Source organism: Mobula birostris, chromosome 3 (assembly GCF_030028105.1).
Source record: "Mobula birostris isolate sMobBir1 chromosome 3, sMobBir1.hap1, whole genome shotgun sequence".
NCBI classification, from domain to species: Eukaryota; Metazoa; Chordata; class Chondrichthyes; order Myliobatiformes; family Myliobatidae; genus Mobula; species Mobula birostris.
The window spans coordinates 135,919,839-135,935,337 of NC_092372.1; the positions used below are offsets into that span (position 1 = coordinate 135,919,839).

The following is a 15,499-nucleotide window of genomic DNA, read 5'->3' on the forward strand; positions in this document are numbered from 1 at the left end:
TTCTCTTTCTCTCTTAGACAGTGAAATTACATTTACAGCCATCCAATTTATGAGAACCATTTGAGAATCTATGGAATTTTGGAAGATCCAAACAGTGCATCAGGCACCATGGCAACCCTCTTCAAAACTCTTAGATGCAGGTCATCATCCTTGAGGACTTGCCACCTTTCATGCCATCAATTTCTCCAACACTTGTCTCAGCTTATGTCTTCGGTCTTAATTACTTCAGATGTATAATCCTCTATTTTGGGAGGGGTTTTCTTAACAAATAAAATACACTCTTAAAACATAGAAGATAGAACAGTACCGCATAGGAACAGACCCTTTTGCTCACAATGTCGTGCCAAATCAACTAAATTAGTAATCAAATGGCCAACCAGACTAATCCCTTCTGCCTACACTATGTTCATATTATTCCCACATTCATGTGCCTAAATATTTCTTAAAAGTCCCTAATGTCTGTGCCACTAGCAGCACCCCAGGCACCTACCACTCTGTAAAATAAAACTTGCCTATGTCTATGTTCATGCCATCAGGTTGGAGTTCTCTAACTTCCGACTTCTCTAACTTCCGCTAAGGCCCCACCTCCCCCTCGTACCCCATCTGTTACTTATTTTTATGCACACATTCTTTCTCTCACTCTCCGTTTTCTCCCTCTGTCCCTCTGAATATACCTCTTGCCCATCCTCTGGGTCCCCCCCCACCCTCCTTGCCTTTCTTCCCGGACCTCCTGTCCCATGATCCTCTCGTATCCCCTTTTGCCTATCACCTGTCCAGCTCTTGGCTCTATCTCTCCCCCTCCTGTCTTCTCCTATCATTTTGGATCTCCCCCTCCCCCTCCAACTTTCAAATCCCTTACTCACTCTTCCTTCAGTTAGTCCTGACGAAGGGTCTCGGCCTGAAACGTCGACTGTACCTCTTCCTAGGGACGCTGCCTGGCCTGCTGCGTTCACCAGCAACTTTGATGTGTGTTGCTTGAATTTCCAGCATCTGCAGAATTCCTGTTGTTTGCGATATATGATGCTGTTTGACGCTAAGACCATAATACGTATGTATTATAATACATAATACATTAAACCAATCAGAACGAACCCAGTTTGCCATTTGATCATGATTGACTTACTTTCCCTTTCAGCCCCATTCACTTGCCATCTCCCTACAACGTTTGACACCCTTACTAATCAAGAACCTAATAACCGCTACTTTCAACATACCCAAAGGCTTGGACTCCACAGCTCTCCATTGCAATGAATTCCAAAATCTTGCCACCCCGGCTTAAAGAAATCCCTCCTCATCTCTGTCCTAAGTGGTTCTGAGGTTGTGTCCTTTGTCCTAGACTCTCTAACCATTGTAAACATTCTCCCTGTGTTCACTCTACCTAGGCCTTTCAATAGTAGGTATGTTTCAATGAGATTCCCCCTCATTCTCCTGAACTCCAACAAATACGGGCCCAGAGCTATCAAATGTTCCTCATATAATAATTCACAAGAATGTTCCTTCCCAGGATTATTCTCTGGACCCTCTCTAATACCAGTGCTCCCTTCCTTAGACATAAGCCCCAAAACTGCTCACAATATTTCAGACACTGAAAAAGCCTCAGTATTACATCCTTGCTTATAGAACCATAGAACCATAGAAACTACAGCACAGGAACAGGCCCTTTGGCCCTTCTTGGCTGTGCCAAACCATTTTCTGCCTAGTTCCACTGACCTGCACACGGACTATATCCCTCCATACACCTCCCATCCATGTATCTGTCCAATTTATTCTTAAATGTTAAAAAAGAACCCGCATTTACCACCTCGTCTGGCAGCTCATTCCATACTCCCACCACTCTGTGTGAAGAAGCCCCCACTAATGTTCCCTTTAAACTTTTCCCCCCTCACCCTAAACCCATGTCCTCTGGTTTTTTTTCTCCCCTTGCCTCAGTGGAAAAAGCCTGCTTGCATTCACTCTATCTATACCCATCTTAATTTTATATACCTCTATCAAATCTCCCCTCATTCTTCTACGCTCCAGGGAATAATGTCCTAACCTATTCAACCTTTCTCTGTAACTGAGTTTCTCAAGTCCCGGCAACATCCTTGTAAACCTTCTCTGCACTCTCTCAACCTTATTTATATCCTTCCTGTAACTTGGTGACCCAAACTGAACACAATACTCCAGATTCAGCCTCACCAATGCCTTATACAACCTCATCATAATATTCCAGCTCTTATACTCAACACTTTGATTAATAAAGGCCAATGTACCAAAAGCTCTCTTTACGACCCTATCTACCTGTGACGACACTTTTAGGGAATTTTGTATCTGTATTCCCAGATCCCTCTGTTCCACTGCACTCCTCAGTGCCTTACCATTAACCCTGTATGTTCTACGTTGGTTTGTCCTTCCAACGTGCAATACCTCACACTTGTCAGTATTAAACTCCATCTGCCATTTTTCAGCCCATTTTTCCAGCTGGTCTAAGTCCCTCTGCAGGCTCTGAAAACCTTCCTCACTGTCTACTACACCTCCAATCTTTGTATCATCAGCAAACTTGCTGATCCAATTTACCACATTATCATCCAGATCATTGATATAGATGACAAATAACAATGGACCCAGCAGTGATCCCTGTGGCACACCACTAGTCACAGGCCTCCACTCAGAGAAGCAATTCTCTACCACCACTCTCTGGCTTCTTCCAATGTCTAATCCAATTTACCACCTCTCCATGTATACCTAGCGACTGAATTTTCCTAACTAACCTCCCATGCGGGACCTTGTCAAAGGCCTTACTGAAGTCCATGTAGACAATATCCACTACCTTCCCTTCATCCACTTTCCTGGTAACCTCCTCGAAAAACTCCAACAGATAGGTCAAACATGACCTACCACACACAAAGCCATGTTGACTCTCCCTAATAAGCCCCTGTCTATCCAAATACTTGTAGATTTTGTCTCTTAGTACTCCCTGCAATAACTTACCTACTACTGACGTTAAACTCACCAGCCTATAATTTCCCGGATTACTTTTCGATCCTTTTTTAAACAACGGAACAACATGAGCCACTCTCCAATCCTCCGGCACTTCACCCGTAGACAGCGACATTTTAAATATTTCTGCCAGGGCCCCCGCAATTTCAACACTAGTCTCCTTCAAGGTCCGAGGGAACACTCTGTCAGGTCCCGGGGATTTATCCACTTTAATTTTCCTCAAGACAGCAAGCACCTCCTCCTTTTCAATCTGTACATTTCCATGGTCTCACTACTTGATTCCCTCAATTCCATAGATTTCATGCCAGCTTCCTTAGTAAATACAGACACAAAAAACCTATTTAAGATCTCCCCCATTTCCTTTGGTTCCGCACAAAGCCGACCACTCTGATCTTCAAGAGGACCAATTTTATCCCTTACAATCCTTTTGCTCTTAATATACTTGTAAAAGCTCTTTGGATTATCCTTCACTTTGACTGCCAAGGCAACCTCATGTCTTCTTTTTGCCCTGATTTCTTTCTTAAGTATTTTCTTGCACTTCTTATACTCCTCAAGCACCTGATTTACCCCGTTTCCTATACATTTCATAGGACTCCCTCTTCTTTATCAGAGTTGCAATATCCCTTGAGAACCAAGGTTCCTTATTCCTATTCAATTTGCCTTTAATCCTGACAGGAACATACAAACTCTGCACTCTCAAAATTTCCCCTTTGAAGGCTTCCCACCTACCAATCACATCTTTGCCAGAGAATAACCTGTCCCAATCCACGCTTTTTAGATCCTTTCTCATTTCTTCAAACTTGGCCTTCTTCCAGTTCAGAACTTCAACCCTAGAACCAGATCTACCCTTGTCCATGATCAAATTGAAACTAATGGTGTTATGATCACTGGAACCAAAGTGCTCCCCTACACAGACTTCTGTCACTTGCCCTAATTCGTTTCCTAACAGGAGATCCAATATTGCATCCCCTCTAGTTGGTCCCTCTATATACTGATTTAGAAAACTTTCCTGAACACATTTTACAAACTCTAAACCATCTAGACCCCTAACTGTATGGGAGTCCCAATCAATGTATGGAAAATTAAAATCCCCTACCACCACAACTTTTTGTTTCCTGCAGTTGCCTGCTATCTCTCTGCAGATTTGCTCTTCCAAGTCTCGTTGACTATTGGGTGGTCTGTAATACAATCCCACTAATGTGGCCATATCTTTCTTGTTTCTCAGCTCCACCCATAAGGACTCAGTAGACAAGCCCTCTAATCTGTCCTGCCTGAGCACTGCTGTAATATTTTCCCTAACAAGCAATGTTACTCCCCCACCTTTCATTCCTCTGCCTCGATCACATCTGAAACATCAGAACCCTGGAATATTAAGCTGCCAGTCCTGCCCCTCCTGTAGCCAAGTTTCACTAATTGCTACAACATCATAATTCCACGTGTCAATCCACGCCCTCAACTCATCCGCCTTCCCCGCAAAACTCCTAGCATTGAAATATATACACCTCAGAAGATTTTTACCACCACTCACAACCTTTCTATCAGCGGATTTATTATATTCTAGTCTTCTCAAAATGAACGGTAGCATTGCATTTGCCTTCCATACTATCAACTCAAACCGCAAATTAACCTTTGGGGAATCCTGCACTAGGTCTCTGAAGTCCCTTTGCAGCTCTGACTCTTAATTCATTACCTGTTTAGAAAATAACCTATGCTTTTCTTCTTTCTACCATGCACTTCCCTACTCTATATTTCAATCTACAACTTCTTTGTCCATTTTCCTAATCTGCCCAAAACCATCTGCAGACTCCCTGCTTCCTCAACACTACCTGTCCTCCACCTATCTTTGTACCATCTGCAAACCTGGCACAAAGCCATTTGATTCTATCATTTAGATTATTAACAGATAACATGAAAAGTAGCAAAGCTAAGACCGACTACTGCAGAACACTAGTAGTCAATGGCAGCCAAACAGAAAAGGCCCCCTTTATTCCATTCTTTGCCTTCTCCCAGTCAGCCAATCTTCTATCCATGCTAATATTTTTTCTTTAATACCATGGGCTCCTATCTTGTTTACCCGCCTCTTGTGTAGCACCTTGTCAAAGGTCTTCTGAAAATCCAAGTAAACAACATCAACTGACTCTCCCTCGTTTATCCTGCTTGTTACTTCTCACAGAATTCCAAAAGATTCATCAGATAAAACTTCCACTCAAGTAAACTATGTTGACTTCTCCCTATTTTATCATTTGCCCCCAAGTACCCTGAAACTACATCCTTAACAATTGACCCCTCCATCTTCCCAAACACTGAGGTCAGGCTAACATGCCTATAATTTTCTGTCTTTTGCTTCCATCCTTTCCTAAAGAGTGGAGTGGCATTTGTGATTTTCCAGTCCTCCAGAACCATTCCAAAATCTAGCGATTCTTCAAAGATCACAACTAATGTTTCCACAATTGCTTCAGCTACCTCTTTCAGAACCTAAAGCAACACACACACAAAATGTTGGAGGGACTCAGTTGGTCAGGCAGCATCAACAGAAATGAATAAACAGTCAACGTTTTGGGACGAGACCCTTCTTCAAGACTGAAAAGGAAGGTGAAGATGCCAGGATAAAAAGATGGGAGGGGAAGGAGGATAGTTAGAAGGTTTCAGAATCTGGCCCAAGTGACTTATCTACATTCAGACCTTTCAGCTTTGGTTCTCTTTATCTAGTTCTAGGACTTACTCCAAGATCTGATCACACTTTGTCATATTTATGCAGAAAAAGAGAAAATTCTACAGGGTTCACAAACTTCCTAGCACCACTGAACATTGGATCTTTGAATTTATTGATATTAATTGATTTGGCATACAAACTTCAAGCACTTATAACCAAGGAACAGCCTGGAAACAATTAAATGGCTATGCTCAAAGAGGTTCGTTGGCTGGCAGCATAGTGGCATCTGCACTGGACTCATAGGCGAGTGGTCCTGGGTTTGAATCCGGCCAGCTCCTTACCCGTTTTATGTCCGTGCTGGATTAAGCACCGAGCTAGAAATTTGGCTTCGTAAGAAACAGACAAAAATGCTAAAGAAACAGCAAGTTTGTTGCCAGCTGATGCACAACAAGATGTGGAAAGGAGCAACAATAATAACATTCAAAGTGGGACTTGGAAACTCCACTAAAATATAAAATACAAGGCCTTTTCCATTTATCATTTTACTTGAGAGCAGAAAAGTTTCCAATAATTATTCAGAAAGTCAGAAGGCATGGGATCCAGGGAAGTTTGGCCAGCTGGATTCAGAATTGGCTTGCCTGCAGAAAGCAGAGGGTCGTGGTGGAGGGAGTACATTCAGATTGGAGGGTTGTGACTAGTGGTGTCCCACAAGGATCTGTTCTGGGACCTCTACTTTTCGTGATTTTTATTAACGACCTGGATGTGGGGGTAGAAGGGTGGGTTGGCAAGTTTGCAGATGACACGAAGGTTGATGGTGTTGTAGACAGTGTAGAGGATTGTCAAAGGTTGCAGAGAGACATTGATAGGATGCAGAAGTGGGCTGAGAAGTGGCAGATGGAGTTCAACCCGGAGAAGTGTGAGGTGGTACACTTTGGAAGGACAAACTCCAAGGCAGAGTACAAAGTAAATGGCAGGATACTTGGTAGTGTGGAGGAGCAGAGGGATCTGGGGGTACATGTCCACAGATCCCTGAAAGTTGCCACACAGGCGGATAGGGTAGTTAAGAAAGCTTATGGAGTGTTAGCTTTCATAAGTCGAGGGATAGAGTTTAAGAGTCGCAATGTAATGATGCAGCTCTATAAAACTCTGGTTAGGCCACACTTGAAGTACTGTGTCCAGTTCTGGTCGCCTCACTTTAGGAAGGATGTGGAAGGATTGGAAAGGGTATAGAGGAGATTTACCAGGATGCTGCCTGGTTTAGAAAGTATGCATTATGATCAGAGGTTAAGGGAGCTAGGGCTTTATTCTTTATAGTCATAGTCATACTTTATTGATCCCAGGGGGAAACTGGTTTTTGTTACAGTTGCACCATAAATAATAAATAGTAATAGAACCATAAATAGTTAAATAGTAATATGTAAATTATGCCAGGAAATTATGAAATAAGTCCAGGACCAACCTATCGGCATAGGGTGTCTGACCCTCCAAGGGAGGAGTTGTAAAGTTTGATGGCCACAGGCAGGAATGACTTCCTATGACGCTCTGTGCTGCATCTCGGAGGAATGAGTTTCTGGCTGAATGTACTCCTGTGCCCAACCAGTACATTATGTAGTGGAGGGGAGACATTGACCAAGATGGCATGCAACTTAGACAGCCTCTTCTTTTCAGACACCGCTGTGAGAGAGTCCAGTTCCATCTCCACAACATCACTAGCCTTTCGAATAAGTTTGTTGATTCTGTTGGTGTCTGCCACCCTCAGCCTGCTGCCCCAGCACACAACAGCAAACATGATAGCACTGGCCACCACAGACTTGTAGAACATCCTCAGCATCGTCTGGCAGATGTTAAAGGACCTCAGTCTCCTCAGGAAATAGAGATGGCTCTGACCCTTCTTGTAGACAGCCTCAGTGTTCTTTGATCAGTCCAGTTTATTGTCAAAGTTGGAGAGAAGGAGGATGAGAGGAGACATGATAGAGGTATACAAGATAATAAGAGGAATAGATAGAGTGGATAGCTAGTGCCTCTTCCCCAGGGCACCACTGCTCAATACAAGAGGACATGGCTTTAAGGTAAGGGGTGGGAAGTTCAAGGGGGATATTAGAGGAAGGTTTTTTACTCAGAGAGTGGTTGGTGCATGGAATGCACTGCCTGTGTCAGTGGTGGAGGCAGATACACTAGTGAAGTTTAAGAGACTACTAGACAGGTATATGGAGGAATTTAAGGTGGGGGCTTATAGGGAGGCAGGATTTGAGGGTTAGCACAACATTGTGGGCCGAAGGGCCTGTACTGCGCTGTACTATTCTATGTTCTATGTAATCATTATTATATTGTATTGATGTCATTTTTACATCTAGTTAAAAGATTTAATATGAAAGTGTAGTGGTGCTGTTAACGGACAAACAATCCAGACTCCTCATCAACATTCATATGAATACATGGTCAAATCTCTCATTGGCAATCCCAAAAGTTGAACTTACTTGAAAAATGTGAAAAAAACAGTATAAAGGCTGCTACTAATGAAATTAAGTATTACAATCACACAATTGTTCCCATGAAATCCTAACAGTTCACTGATATATTTCATGGAAGTAAACACAGTCTTGCAGTGAGAGCACCTCCAGACCCATGACAACATGACCCTTTATAAAGCAGCATAGTAAACCATCCAGTTCCACCAATACTTTTCACATGGCTATTAGGGATAGGCAAGGACTTTTAGCCTTATTAGCTAACCTCACATTCTAAGAATAAAGTATAAGAAAATAGTGTTTACCTTGGGTAAAAATTGCTGTTGGCCTGAATCCGTTTGATTGAATTGCATTGTATCTATACAGGACAAATCACTTTCTGTTAGACAGGGAATCATTGACATGGCACCTGTGTAACATGCCTGTGACGTAATTAAATCCATTGACAGGTTTACAGCACCACAGTCTTGTTTCCTTGAATGCTGCTCTATGCAATCCAGGTAGTCTTCCAGGCCATTTTCCGCATTACTGTCCTGTATGTGAAACCCATCAACCGGCACATCTGTTTGGCTGAAGTCAGAACGTTGGTTTAACTCAGCAGCTCTCCGATGGTACGCAATGGCTTGTGGACATGCTGAGGTGGTAACGTTAAGCTCAGGTTTGTATTGGAACCCTGATGAAGTGCTGTCTGAACCAGATAACCCAAATTGCTTTCCCTGATTATTAACAAGACTTTCACTGCCAGGGTTCCAGTTTGAGAGAAGGCCATTGACTTTCATGAGCTTCATCTTCTGGCACAGTTGCTGCTGATGCTGATAATGCTGCATTTGAGCTTGCTTTTGCTCTTGTTGGTAATGTTGTGACAAAAGTGGCTGCTGCACATATTGTTGGATTGGAGGGTGCTGCTGCAACAAATGTTGGGTCGCTTGTTGTTGTGGCTGCTTCTGTTGCAAGTGCTGAAACAAAGGTTGCTGGGGATGTTGCAAGCTTTGCCATGGAAGTGGCTGCTGTGGTTGTTGTTGCTGCAGGTGCTGCACCGGAAGTGGCTGCTGTCGTTGTTGCAGGTGCTGCACTGGAAGTGGATGCTGTTGTTGTTGTTGCAGGTGCTGCACCGGAAGTGGCTGCTGCTGTTGTTGCAGGTGCTGCACTGGAAGTGGATGCTGTTGTTCCTGCAGGTGCTGCACCGGAAGTGGCTGCTTTTGTTCCTGCAGGTGCTGCATCGGAAGTGGCTGCTTTTGTTGTTGCAGGTGCTGCATTGGAAGTGGATGCTGTTGTTCCTGCAGGTGCTGCACCGGAAGTGGCTGCTGCAGGTGTGGCACTGATGGTGGCTGCTGTTTCTGCTGCAGGTGCTGCACTGGAAGTGGCTGTTGCAGATGTTGCACTGGTAATGGCTGCTGTTGCTGCTGCACTGGAAGTGGCTGTTGCAGGTGTTCCACTGGTAGTGGCAGTTGTTGCTGCACTGGAAGTGTCCACTGTAGGTGTTGCACTGGTAGTGGCTGCTGTTGCTGCATATGTGTTGGAAATTGGGGTTGCTGCTGTTGTTGCAAGTGTTGCGACTGAGGTTGTTGCTGCATCTTGCAACCTAAGTTCGAATCAAATGGTTTCTCTGACAAACAGCTTGAAAACATGCAGTCTGATCTCTTCTTCAGTGATTCCTGAACATAACTTAGAATTTCATCATTCAGTGTAATGTTATTAATGTCTCCAGCCTCATCCCAATGAACCCTCAGGAATGTCTCATCCTGGCATATGAGATCAAAGTCTTCTAATTTTATATCAAGGTCTTTCATAGTGTTATAAAGTTCACTGCTAATGTTATTTGCCAAAATATCAATATTATTTTCAGGAGCAGGGAATGTCTTTTGCTGCTGAGTGCAGTTGATGTTCCTAATGCTGTTATCTTCACTGAACAGAAGTTCTTCCCAACCACATAGATATGCATCACTTAATTCTATATCTTTACTCTCATTAAAAAAGGCATTCTCAAGACCACATTTTTGATGTTGTGAAGGATCAGGTACATACAGTGACCTATCTTGGCCTAACATGACACCAAGAAGGGAGCTTGGATCTACTGATTCCAGCTTTCTGAATGTTTCTATCTCTGTTGTGTGAGTGACCTGACTATTTGTAGGATTTGTTAATCCAAGCATTGTACAGTTTCCTTCATATAGTAATGCTTCTCCTGTTGCAAAATTAAAAGGCAACTGCAGAGTTCGTTTTTGCAAATTCTCTTCCCCTTCCTCATCGCTGAAAAAGCAAAAAAAGTCTATAGTTATTACAAAGAATTACAATACATCCAAGAACTAATATAATAGTGCCCTAAAAGAGCACTGAATTGATTTCCAATGAAAAAATTATTCTAGCCTTTGCAGGAAATGGGGGCTAGATAGAAATTTGAGGGCTCCATCACCCTCACCTAGCCTGTCGATAAATCTCATTACCTGTATTGCCTTCCTGTCCTTACAAATCCATTGCAGATATGGAGGCCAGCTGAGCTGATCTTCCAAACCTGAGAATTATCCTCTGAAGCAGCAAGACATCTGGTTTTGAGATCCACCTCCTGCAGACAGCTGGTTATCAGAAGGCTTTGGAACTAATTTAACATACAAACCTATTGTATTATGGAATTCTTGAAGGTTGGGAAAAATGAAATTAAGGTATATTCTATACACCCAGTGGCCACTATACACAGTGACAATAAGGAAGGGCAAAGGTGTCAAGGAGCCAGTGCAGAGCACCCCTGTGATCATCCCCCTCAACAACAGGTATATTACTTTGGATACTGTGGGGGCAAGTGTTGACCTATCAGAGGAAAGACACAGTGGTTGGTCACTGGCACTGAGTCTGCCTCTGTAGAGGAAACATTTTGTATCTAGTGATCATAACGCCATTAGTTTCAAGGTAATAATGGAGAAAGATAGGTCTAGTCCTTGGGTTGAGATTCCAAACTGAAGAAAGGCCAGTTTTGATGGTATCAGAAAGAATCTGGCACATATGGATTGAGACAGGCTGCTTTCTGGCAAATGAGTACTTAGTAAGTGGGAGGCTTTCAAAAGTGAAAATTTTAAGAGTACAAAGTTTCAAGTTTCCTGTCAGAGAAAAAGGCAAGAATAACAAGTTTAGAGAACCTTGGTATTCGAGAGATATTGAGGCACTGGTTAAAAAAAAGAGAGGTGCACAGCAGTTATAGGCTGGAAGGAGCGAATGAGGTACTCGAGGAGTACAGTCGGCCCTCCTTATCCGCAGGTTCCGCATGCGCGGATTCAACCAACCGCGGATCGGGAAAACCCAGAAGTTTTCTCTCCAGCATCCACTGTTTGAGCATGTACAGACTATTTTTCTTGTCATTATTCCCTAAACAATACAGTATAACAACTATTTACATAGCAAGCACAGGAATGTATTTACATTGTATTAGGTACTATAAGTAATCTAGAGATGATTTAAAGTACAGGCAGTCTTTAAGTCGGATTTGTACGTAAATCCGAACAGGCACATCTGGTATTATTTAGCGTCAGTGAGTCAAACGTTTGTCTTAGTATATAGTATATATTTTACCTTTCTATGCATAAAAACACTTAAGAAACGTATGTATTTCAATAATTAAAACACAGTGTTGCTTAGTAATAATTGTAGCTTTCATCGGGGCAGGGTCTTTCACATGCTCCATTATTCTCACTTTATCCTTTAAAATTGCTCTCAAGACCAACCACATTTACTCGTTAATTTTCATCGTATTCTGATCTATATTTCTAGGTTCTACCACACATCTCCACATTAAGGGCCTTTTGACAGTGGCTAATTAAGCTACCAATCAGTTTAGGACATGTGAGGAAACTGTGTAATCACAGAGAGAATGTATAAACTGTCTGCTAACAGCACTGCAAGGCAATACTAAACTGGACCACTGGACCTACAAGAAAGCAGCTTTTCATGCTGTACTGATTTGACACCCCAAAACGTAACGGGCAGGTGATTATTTAACAATGAACATTAATTAAGCCAAAATTAATCTAGATACATTTTCCCTTCCCCTGAGAATTTTATTCCTGAAGGATTAGTTAGCATCTTCTCGCACTATAAAAGCTTAATATACAAGAGGAATTAAATGTGAACATCTTTTAGTACTTACGTGAGAGGTCTTTGTGTGGCTATAATATAATCTGGCTTTCCATTTTTGTATCCCAGTCGTGCACTTGCTTGCACCCAAGTCCACCTATTCTCTTTGGTCAAAAGCCTGAAAACAGTCATTCCACTTTCCCCTGTCTTCATCACTGAAATACAGAAACCAGGTAGAAGGAAGTGTTACTGAAGGACAAGACTCTCAAATAAATTATATTTGAGACACTTGAAGTATTGTCCAGCGAAGGGGCACAGCAAAGTGATGATGGTACTAAACAGCAACTCCTGCACTTGCATTTTTGAAAACAGCTCTTTTTCTATCTTTGATATCTCTTTTTTTTCCCCTTTTTCAAGGTTCTTTTGAAGACCCTGGAGTTACACTCTGACTTTGGTTCTTTGCAGGAATGAGACCCACTCTCAGGGCCTCATGACCAGCTGCTTTTTGATATCCCAAGGGCGCGGTCTGGAAGACCAGCATGCCTGCAGGGTGCTGGATTTTTGTAGCTCTGGAAATAGGCTGATTCAAGGCTGGTGCCACCGACTGAGGCGTCGCAGTTGAACATGGAATATCGAGAGCAGCGAATTAGTTGCCATGGGCTGAGTGTCTAGAGACCTGAGCTTTTCTGGGGCCCACTCTCTGGGCGCAGAGCTTGGAAAAAGCAATGCAACAGACTTCTAACATCATAAATCAGCCAGTTGTTTATGTCTCCTTAGTCGCTGTGAAATGGGGACATCCCTTTTTCTCTTATTAGGGGGAAGAGAGAACCTGTGGTATGTTGAATTATCTATTCCTAGTGGGGTGGCGGGAGGATGGGGTGAGAGCAGATGTATTACCTACCCAGGAATAGGGTTCCCCTTGTCCTCACCTAGCTAGGAATAGGGTTCCCCTCAACCTCACCTACCACACCTGCTCTCACCCCATCCTCCCGCCACCTCACTAGGAATAGGGTTCCCCTTGTCCTCACCTACCACCCTACCAGCCTCCGGGTCCAACATATAATACTCCGTAACTTCCGCCACCTCCAACGGGATCCCACCACTAAGCACATCTTTCCCTCCCCACCTCTGCTTTCCGCAGGGATCGCTCCCTACGTGACTCCCTTGTCCATTCGTCCCCCCCATCCCTCTCCACCGATCTCCCTCCCGGCACTTATCCTTGTAAGCGGAACAAGTGCTACACATGCCCTTACATTTCCTCCCTTACTACCATTCAGGGCCCTAGACAGTCCTTCCAGGTGAGGTGACACTTCACCTGTGAGTCGGCTGGCGTGATATACTGCATCCGGTGCTCCCGATGCGGCCCTCTATATATTGGTGAGACCCGACACAGACTGGGAGACCGTTTCGCTGAACACCTACTCTCGGTCCACCAGAAAAAGCAGGATCTCCCAGCAGCCACATATTTTAATTCCATGTCCCATTCCCATTCTGATATGTCTACCCACGGCCTCCTCTCCTGTAAAGATGAAGCCACACTCAGGTTGGAGGAACAACACCTTATATTCCGTCTGGGTAGCCTCCAACCTGATGGCATGAACACTGACTTCTCTAACTTCCCCTAATGCCCCACCTCCACCTCGTACCCCCTCCGTTATTTATTATATATATATTCTTTTTCTCTCTCTCCTTTTTCTCCCTCTGTCCCTCTCACTATACTCCTTGCCTATCCTCTGGGCTTCCCCCCTCCCCCTTTCTTTCTCCCTGGGCCTCCCGGCCCGTGATCCTCTCCTATCCTTTTTGCCAATCAACTGTCCAGCTCTTGGCTCCATCCCTCCACCTCCTGTCTTCTCCTATCATTTTGGATCTCCCCCTCCCACTTTCAAATCTCTTACTAGCTCTTCTTTCAGTTAGTCCTGACGAAGGGTCTCGGCCCGAAACATCGACTGTACCTCTTCCTAGAGATGCTGCCTGGCCTGCTGCGTTCACCAGCAACTTTTATGTGTGTTGCTTGAAATTCTAGCATCTGCAGATTTCCTCGTGTTTGCGAGCACAAGATTACAACTAATGAGATCAAGGCCTTGATCCTCATCAAATTTACTGGGAACAAACCCACTGAAGGCTTTCAAAAAGATTGCTCTAGAAATGACTCTGGTTGGGGTGATGATTATAAGAAAGCACCATATTCATATTAACCATAGTACAAAGATCAGGACCTTTGGCCCATGTCTGTGCGACCATTCCAATCCAAACTAATCTCATATGCTTGCATATGGTTTACTACATACCTCCATTCCCTGCCTAGTCACGTGCTTGTTTCAGTACTTCCTTCAATATTGCTACTGTATCTGCTTCCACAACCTATCCTGGTGGCATATCCCTTCATCACACACACTGTATGCAAGCAAAGCTTTGCCTTGTAAATCTACCTTAAACATTTCCTCTCTCACTTTAAAGATGTGCCCTCTAGTATTCAAAATATTCATGCTGCAAGAAAAAAATTATGTACGTCTGACATAATTTTCTAATCTTCCATCAGTTCTCCTCTCAGTCTCCAGTACTCCAGAGAAAACAATTCAAGTTTGTCCAACGTATCCTTATAGCTAAAGTCCTGGCTGAACACATCTTAGTTTGGAAAAGGGTAGAAAAACTGAAATTGCAGAAATATTAACCATAAGTTTAAAACCTACCTGGATATGCCTAGAGGTCTTTTGTTGGTGAGGCAGTGGGACATTTAAAAAGAGCTTGGGAGCTTTCAGCTTCTTTTCAGCATGGCAACAGCGTGGGACCAATAAACAGAAAAGAGCTGTAAGTGGAGCGGCCCATGTTGGAGTGGTCAGGCTTTGCTTCAATGAGCATAGGTGAGAACAGGCTTGGGCAAGCACAGGCAGAGGTTCTAAGTAAGGAAGTTTCTAGAATGTTTTTTTTTTATTAGTACGTAGCTAGTGTGGTGAGAATGGATCTACGTGTAGTGGTATGTTCCTTGGGTGAGATGTGGGAAATTTAGGAGACCTCCAGTCTCCCTGACAACTACATCTACACTAGGTGCACTGAGCTGCAGTTCCTTGGAAAGCATGTCAAGGAACTGGAAGGGCAGCTGGATGAACATAGAAAATAGGTGCACAAGTAGGCCATTTGGCCCTTCGATCCTGTACCGCCATTCAGTATGATCATGGCGGATAATCCAACTCAGAATCCTGTATCTGCCTTCTCTCCATACCCCCGATCCCTTTAGTCACAAGGGCCATATCTAACTCTCTCTTAAATATAGTCAATGAACTGGCCTCAACGGTTTCCTGTGGCAGAGAGTTCCACAGATTCACCACTCTCTGTGTGA

At 43.5% G+C, this 15,499-nt stretch overlaps 1 protein-coding gene across 1 annotated transcript in view; it reads right to left on the reverse strand.

The window, feature by feature from the left end:
* The window catches only part of LOC140195290 (aryl hydrocarbon receptor-like), a 219,428-nt gene that overhangs the window by 10,437 nt on the left and 193,492 nt on the right, over positions 1-15,499 (reverse strand). Inside the window, exons 9-10 of the mRNA XM_072253377.1 lie at positions 12,236-12,377; positions 8,406-10,350 (exon numbers count right to left, since the gene is read on the reverse strand). Coding sequence (XP_072109478.1) covers positions 8,406-10,350; positions 12,236-12,377 — 2,087 coding nt within the window. The remainder of the gene's footprint in view (positions 1-8,405; positions 10,351-12,235; positions 12,378-15,499) is intronic.